The following is an 8,927-nucleotide window of genomic DNA, read 5'->3' on the forward strand; positions in this document are numbered from 1 at the left end:
ATCATGCCTACGCACCTTTCTCTGCTAGCTGGCTCTGGTCATGTCTCTGCCCTTGCCTCTGGCTCTGATTCCAGCTCTGATCATATTCCTACTTGTCAAAGTTATTGTTACCCTGATCTTGGGTTCTTCTTCTTGTCCTGGCTTTTCACAGCATCAGCTTAAGTCTGAGGTTCCTCGGTGAAGGTACCTTTGCTATCTTCACCCTGAAGAGTTTTCCCCAGATGTTTGATCAAGTTTCTTTCCAGGGCGTTAACGCCGCTTCTGTTTAGGTGAACCCCATCACGTGACAAATGCCAATTCACGTCGATGTTTGAATTGTCGATGAACAGCCAACCTCTCTCATTTGCGAGCAACTGAAGAGCTCTGTTTACATTGCTCATCTTGGAAGAACTTGATGGGGTTTCATTTAGACGATTCATAATTGACGAAACTGATAGTGTTTTTGCCTTTGTAGTGGTTTTTACCTGGTCGCAGAGTGAGGCTACCTTTGCTACAACTACTTCTTCACTATAACTCGCCATATTTTTTGTACGGAGTTGTTTTGGACAAGGAGTTCTAGGGTCCTTAGTTGGATATGTCGCAACTAAGACGGGGCCCAGAATTCAAAATAGTTGTAATTTAAACGCAATACCAAATTGGGAGATACTGGACGGTTAGGATTCAGAATTTATTGTACCCAACCCCTTTTTCTCTTTGTAACGAAAGACCTTGCAGATAATAGATGATAGCATCCTCTGCTGCTACTTGGTCTACAATGTATATTTCACCTTCACTTTAGTGTGGTATCGGACCATATTCAGAAACTTGTCTGAGGCAGATGTGAGGGAGATCTTAATTTGAATTTTCTCATTGATTTCCCTTTTCGATTTTCACAATTTGTTTGCACAAATCTTTGGCTCTTGTAAGGAGTTTGGAGTTTGATGTTAACTCCTCCAACAGGCGCTCCAGCTTCTCCAGGGCTTTATTAGTGCTGTGGGTGCAATCGATGCATATTCACATATAAGTCTTGAACCGCGTCTCTGATCTAGGACATGGCATGTCACAGAAATGGTAGTGGCGTTTGAACTGCAGATTCTGATGACTTTCATCAATGTCTTTCAATCTACAAAACAAAATGTAACAGGCGTACAAGTTTTAAACCAAACCCGTCCAGTATCGCAATTTTTATATAGATTTTGGCTTTTGGCTTATGCCAAAGTTTTGAGATGAAAATTATGGAGGGGGCGGGGCAGCAAGAAGTATAAACCACTGATATATAATTACACGATAATCGACCAAGAGCTTACAACTGCCGTGTAAAGATTATTTGATCATTTTTCCGTTAGCAACTTTCTTTGTTAATGTAGCTTCGCATTAATTGCTCTAATTTTGTTCAAGGAGGGGGAGGGGCACGGAAGGGGGAGGGATGCATATTTTGAGCCCTACCATCGTTTATCTATATGATTCAGACTGACATCCACCTGGATCCATATCTAATTGTATGTATCACTTGATGGATAACCTGCATCATATCTGAACACACCTTATGTTATACACAACGCAGCCCCCATCCCAAAATTATTTTGATGGGAGGGGGGGGGGGGCGGCCTTTTAATGGAGAGAGGGGGTAGAGTGAAGGTTTTTGAACCACACCATGCAATATGAATATGTTTAAGATGGTAAAGTATGTCTTTCACTTGGAACAGGTCTTATTTTACGTATTATTCGACCTGTATTCTAATTTGACTCTGAGAACACATTATATATCGGTTGCTTGGCATATTATTACCATAGCAACGGGAACTAAGCGATATATAATTAGAATGTGATTGAAATGCATCACCTGACATCATACTTCCAATCACAGTAGTCATCTTCTTGGTGGTAGCAATTTCCCGTGTTTTTTCACGTCACTTTGTTACCGTTGCTAAGGAGAAGACAGCCCTTTCGCAACCAAATTTGCTATTTTGGCTTATAACAAAGTGTCAACTGTAGAGCGCTGAAACTTTTTAGTTAGAAAAGCAATGAACTTTAAATTCAAATAGGATATCAACCATGTTTCTGAACGGTTTGTCAGCAAGTGTCAAGTCAATTTATATCATAATCGATTAAATATGGCGAAATATGTATTTTGGCGCGAATCATATTTTTGAAAATATGGGATATTCAATTGCTGATCGGAGATTATTGATGCCCCGAGCAGGGGTGGCTGAGCGACTTCCAAAGTGGGGGGGGGGGGGGGGGGGGGGGGGGGGGGGGTAAGAGGAAACTTTTTTTTTTTTTTTTTTTTTATTAAAAAAAAATAAATACACACATATAAAATACCAAAGGGGGTTCAACCCCCGAACCCCTCCCCTGCGTACGCGCCTGGACACACGGTAAATGTTCAAAATCGGCTCTGATCGTATCAATATCAGGCCAGCAGAGTTATAAGGCTCCGGCCACACTCTGGACACACGTGGACAAATTATGTTTATGCCTAGGTCACATTTGCCGCGGCGTCCGTGCGGTCTAAAATATCTACTGGCAATAGTCATAGGGCCGCCGCAGCATTCTCACGGTCACCACGTAATAACGGGGTAGTTGTCCTAGAGGGTGTTTGTCCTAGTGGTAGTTGTCTGGGGGAAGTTGTCCGGGGGTAGTTGTCCTAGAGGCTGGTTGACCTAGGGAGTAGTTGTCTCATATTTGTGCCTTTTCTTGCGCTTCAGCGCTTTTGGGCCTTAGGCAGAGCGGTCCATATTTACCCCATAGATGCACCACTGTTCTAGTAAATAACTTTTCCTATCAATAATAAACCATATTGTCAAAATCACATAATGAAAAAGAGTTTAGACAAAACTATTTCATCTTTTTGGACAGTGTATGTCCGTTTTCCAATTTATTTGATCGTCTTTTGTAACCCCGATGAATTTTGTAGATCAATGGATGTTCATTACAAAAGAAATAAGAAAAAATGTTCTGCCATGCATTTAAGTAATTGTTGAATTAATGGCATTAGGGTTGAAATGTGAAAAGCATAGGTTAAAATCTTTAGCAAATAGAAAAACGATACAAATAAAATACATAATAAATAATGCCCCGGAATCTGAACCCTTTCATATTAGTTTGGTGATGATATACAGTTCATTACCTATGTTGTTACAGTTACCATAACATTTGATATTTTTATAACTGTATACAGTACGTAAAGATGTAAATCGAAAACATATTGTTTCTCAGGTTTTGAGTGAATAATCGATACATTGACCTGACTAACATGAGATGGGGGGGGGGGGCAGTAGAATACATGTATGTTGAGAAGTTCGACCTGACATCATGGAATTTACGATGGGAGTAATTGAACTGCAGTTTAAACAGATAGGAGAAACAATTAACTGATCCTAAATCATATTGATCTGTTGATTTGAGAGTAGTGGTCAGTGGCGTACGCAGGATTTTTTCAAGGGGGGGGGGGGGGAGGTTTAAAATTTTGAAATCGGGCCAAAAATTTCGCAACGACTCAGCCCCCCGCTGAATAAGCGGGGGGGGGGGTGGTAAGAGGACACTTTTTTGGTCTCGAAATTTAACAATTTGACATTTTGCTCCGTAGAGGGGGGGGGGGGGGGGGGGGGGGTATGGTAACTTTTTATAGGTCAGCCATTGGCATAATTAAAAAAAAAATCCACAAAAGGGGGGGGGGGGTTGCTCAAAAATACACACATAATACACACATACAAAAACTCAAGGGGGGGGGCTTTAACCCCAAACCCCCCCCCCCCCCAGCGTACGCGCCTGGCAGTGGTTATATATGGATAACCGGTTATTTCATGAAGTAAAGTGTTAGAGAAGAGAAGAGAATAAAACGAAAGCATAACGGTCGCAAACCAGTCCTGAATTACACTACTCTTGAAAAACGTGTGCTTTATTCAGGGGATAACTTGAACATCCTGATCATATATTGATGGATTGTCAGAAAGGACGAAATTTTTCCCCGGGCATATGATCCAGTAATCTTACAAACCCTTTTACATTTCCCCGTCGGAATAGGTAGAGGGGTGGGGTTGATCCTCATACTTGATAATCTGTTATGATAGTAACATTATGTTAGATTAAAAAAATTGATGATATTGCACTACTTTTAAATACTTTTAACAATTACATAATGGGACAGGTGCCATCCTCATTCATTTGCAAAATCAATACGTTCTTCTGACATTATTTTGATTAAATAATGCTAGTTTTACCTTCCAGAAAACTGTAAAAAAACAATTACATATAGAACACTTTGCAGTTTTCAAAGGGTTACAGAAATAATACACATGGGGACGAAGAGATTCGAGTTTTCATTTGTGTAAGTTCAAAAATTAAAATACTTACTCTCATCAGTATTCATTATTCAAATAGCCTCTCCATCAGCAATTCCGTAGCACTCCAAATTGTCATATGAAATTAAAATATGGTATATATAAATTCACTACCAATCTTATAATCTTCACTCTGATTTTGTCTTATGACAGAAGGTTCACTTTTCGCATCCACTTCCTGAAACGTTCAACTTTTCCAACCTGCTTTCTCTTTATGTGTACCAATTGGGAAAGTAAAAATAAACACTTGCGTTTGGCTATATAGGAAAGATTAACTAAGAGTCCTACAAAATATGATCAAACCTATACCTTTACAGATGATACCATCGATGACGATGTTGAGAAGAAGTCATCGTGATACCGACCGTGAAGTGTCAGGGCCTTCAGATGAGTCAACTTACAGATGAACTGAGCGAGATCACGTGATGCAGAGGGACGTTCCTTGATACGCATATTATTGATGATAAGAGTCGCAATCTGTTATGAGAATAAAATCACGTTGAATGAATAATAACTAACATTCCAATAAAACTATATTCAATATTCAATAATCTGTTTAAATAGATGTTCATATCGCTGCCACAATTAACAAAAACTAAACACAGTCACATTTATTTTGTAATGGGGTACAAGTCTTGACACCTGAAATTAGCACTGATTTTAATAATTCCTGGGTTCTTTTTGAGATCGATATGAAGGTGTTTATTTACTACTGAGAAGTAATGACAGAGGTGATCAAAAGGTTTTAACTCAACCAATCGGCGAGGGGGTGTGGCGGATTGAAAAGGATAATATTTTCTAGATCATATTGACCTGTTTTCTGTGGGAGGGTGGGTAAATATAAATGAAGGACTTGGCCCATGATTTAAAGTATTACAGAACAATAGAGAATAAAACAAAAAGACAGAACGGCCGCAAACCACTACTTAATCACACTACTCTTGAGGAAAGTCTTGTGCTTTTATTCTCGGGAGAATCTGAACATCCCGGTTATGTTATCGAAGACATTGTATAATGGCGGATTCATGATTGTCAGAAAGGGAGGGATTTTTCCCTCCTGGACATATGATTCGGTAATCTCGCTGACCCTCCTGCATTTGCACGTCGAACTAAGTGAGAGGATGATCCACGTACTGGATTTCAAGTATTAATCTGTTATAATAGTAACATTGTATTGGATATACAATTGCTTACATTACACAACTTTTAAATATTTAAAATATTACATCACGATACAGTTGCAGTCCTCATTCATTTATAAAAGCAGTACGTTATCCTGACATTATTTTTATTAAATAATGCGTTACCTAACAGAAAACTGTGAAAACAAATATACATAGAGCACTTTGCAGTTGTTAAAGTGTTACGGAAATAGTACACGTGGGAACGAAGAGATTCGAGTTTTCATTTTGTAGGTTTGAAATATTTAAAATACTACTCTCATCAGTATTCATTATTAAAATAACCTCTCCGTCAGCAATTCGGTAGCCCTCCAAATTTTCAGATGAATTAAAATATGGTATATATGATTCACTGCCAATCTTATAATCTTCACTCTGATTTTGTCTTATGACAGAAAGTTCACTTTTCGCATCCACTTCCTGAAACGTTCAACTTTTCCAAACTGCTTCCTCTTTATGTGTACCAATTGGGAAAGTAAAAATAAACACTTGCGTTTGGCTATATAGGAAAGATTAGCTAAGAGTCCTACAAAATATGATCAAACCCATACCTTTACAGATGATACCATCGATGACGATGTTGAGAAGAAGTCATCGTGATACCGACCGTGAAGTGTCAGGGCCTTCAGATGAGTCAACTTACAGATGAACTGAGCGAGATCACGTGATGCAGAGGGACGTTCCCTGATACGCATATTATTGATGATAAGAGTCGCAATCTGTTATGAGAATAAAATCACGTTGAATGAATAATAACTAACATTCCAATAAAACTATATTAATTGTTCAAAATTATGTTTAATTAAGATAGTGATATCGTTGCCACAATTAAACAATCTAAACTCAGTCAGGTTTATTTGTAATGAGGTACAAGTCTAAACACCTGAAATTAACACTGATTTCAATTATGTGAGGGGGAGAGGATGATCCACATACTGGATTTCAAGTATTAATCTGTTATGATAGTAACATTTAATTGGATATACAATTGCTTACACGACACTACTTTGAAATATTTTAAAATATTACATCATGATACAGTTGCCACCCTTGTTCATTTACAAACGCATACTTTATTCTGACATTTGATCTACAAAAGCACTTTGAACATCTTAATTTTACATAACAGAAAATGTGAAAACAAATAAACATGGAGGACTTTGGGTTACAGAGTAATACAAACAGGGACGAAAATATTCGATTTTTCATTTTTGTAGGTTTCTAATTTAATCTATTAAGTCTCACCAGTATTCACAATTGAAATAGCTGTCTCTCCATCAAAAATGTCGTATCCTTCCGGATCGTCATACGAAATTAAAAATATGGTATATATGATTCATTATATGCCTCACTTAAGAAATCCAGCCATCTGATTGGTCGAAATTGCAGTCATGGTTTTAACCATTCCCGTAAATAAACGAAAAATGCCAAACCCATGTAATAGTTCTAGAGTAAAATCCCGGCAAAATTCCAGTTACCATGGTTACCGGGAAAATAGTTCAGTCTTGGTGAAATACCCATAGGTTCACATGTTAAAAAATGGTTTGAGCGATCGCGGATACCGTACGTGTGCGAAGAATTGGTCGGTATTTTTAATACGTGTGCGAAGAATTGGTCGGTGTTTTTAATACGGCAATCTCGATCGTCCTGAATTCCAAACAAGGCAAAAATGGCTGAAGAAACTCTCCCAAGATTTTAACTTCTTGATGATGATCAAATGCAAGACTTGCTGACAGCTAGAACACCAAAAAGGGTACGTGTAATACTCCATTATTTTTTTCTTCAAAATAGATCAAGTAGGTCTAGGCCTAGATTCTAGTAGTGCTAAAGTCCTTCCCGTAGAGATTGCACACATCCCTATGCATTGGCCATTGCGCACTCATGCTAAATTGGTCAATGTTTTAATTACCAGATATTCAAACTAATATTGCTCGTGATCCTGAAGGTGATACTCAATAAGTGAGGTGTCATATGAAAGCGCAGGTTTTTCTCCATATTCCCCACAGGGCCGGCCTACCCCCAAAATTGTAAAAATATCTTGCTTAGACTAGAATCTAGATCTAGTCTACTCTCAAAGATACACTCATAAAAAAACAACCGTGCAGATAAACTAGAGAAAGGCCAAGGTAGTGTCATAAGTTGCCTCTTTTTTTTCGGCATATAAAAGTATTAATGACAGCTTTAATATTCAAGAAATAGTTGTTTTTCTCAAAGCAGTCATTAATGCTATACTATCAATCTTATAATCTTCAGTCTGGTTTTGTCTTATGACAGAAAGTTCACTTTTCGCATCCACTTCCTGAAACGTTCAATTTTTCCTCCCTGCTTCCTCTTGATTAAAGATGTACCAATAGGGGGAGTAAATTTAAACACTTGCGTTTGACTATATAGGAAAGAGTACACGTTCAGTATAGCAAAACATGTAGTAATTAGCTAACAGTCCTACAAAATATGATCAAACCCATACCTTTACAGATGATACCATCGATGACAATGTTGAGTAGAAGTCATCGTGATATTGACCGTAAAGTGTCAGGGCCTTCAGATGAGTCAACTTACAGATGAACTGAGCGAGATCCCGTGATACAGAGGGACGTTTACTGAGATCCTCACAACCAATGGTAAGAGTCTCAATCTGTGACATTGTGATGAGAGAATAATATAACAAACTCAATGAAACTATATTCAAGATTCAACAATCTGTTTTACGTTATATTGATATCGTTGCCACACTTTAAAGAAAAATCAAATCATCCCAATATATTTTCTGATTAAAAAGTACAAGTTTTGCCACCTGAAATTAGCACTGATTTCAACAGTTCTTGTATTCTTTTGATACAGATATAATGGTATTTAAACATTACTGCTCCGTAATGACAGAGGGGAACAATATGTTTTGACTGATTCAATCATGACTGTGACATGACGGGCAGCACATGTGGGATAGTAGAAGACGTTAAGAAAGTCCGATGCGACATAACATATAAAAGTTACCCATCGTGAATCTCTTCTAGATCATTTTGACATGTTGACTGTTGGAGCAGTGGGTAAAGATGAACAAGGAGTTTGAGTTTGACCTTTAGTATGTGTTTATTTGTTTCACATTTCACATGCAGATTCGATACAGATTAAAAAATATATATACATACGAGACATATTGTTTCATGATAAACAGGATTATATTAATTAACAAATTAATTAAATTACAAAATTATACATCACCAAGTATGTTTGCCAACTATAACCAGACAAGACAAGTACAAAACTAAACTGTGATCGAAACACTGGGGGTCCAGTATCTTAATGCGTTATAATAGTACATTATTTCTTAAAACGTTAACATTGCCTATTATGTTATGTCTTCGCGGCTCACTTGTTAAAGATAATATGTCCCTTTGCAGCCTACCTCAAATTCTGTAGAACT

The 8,927-nt window shown here is 37.8% G+C and overlaps 1 protein-coding gene across 1 annotated transcript; it reads right to left on the reverse strand.

Moving 5' to 3' along the window:
• Nucleotides 1-3,756: 3,756 nt before the first annotated feature.
• Nucleotides 3,757-8,147, reverse strand: LOC105437685. Its single transcript, XM_030994254.1, has 3 exons — nucleotides 7,971-8,147; nucleotides 6,055-6,222; nucleotides 3,757-4,799 (listed from the first exon to the last, which is right to left on the reverse strand). The coding sequence occupies exons 1-3, from the start codon at nucleotides 8,145-8,147 to the stop codon at nucleotides 4,626-4,628; spliced, it is 519 nt and encodes a 172-aa protein (XP_030850114.1). The 3' UTR covers nucleotides 3,757-4,625.
• Nucleotides 8,148-8,927: the final 780 nt, after the last annotated feature.

This window comes from Strongylocentrotus purpuratus, unplaced genomic scaffold (assembly GCF_000002235.5).
Source record: "Strongylocentrotus purpuratus isolate Spur 01 unplaced genomic scaffold, Spur_5.0 spur5_scaffold_21, whole genome shotgun sequence".
Lineage (NCBI taxonomy): Eukaryota > Metazoa > Echinodermata > Echinoidea > Camarodonta > Strongylocentrotidae > Strongylocentrotus > Strongylocentrotus purpuratus.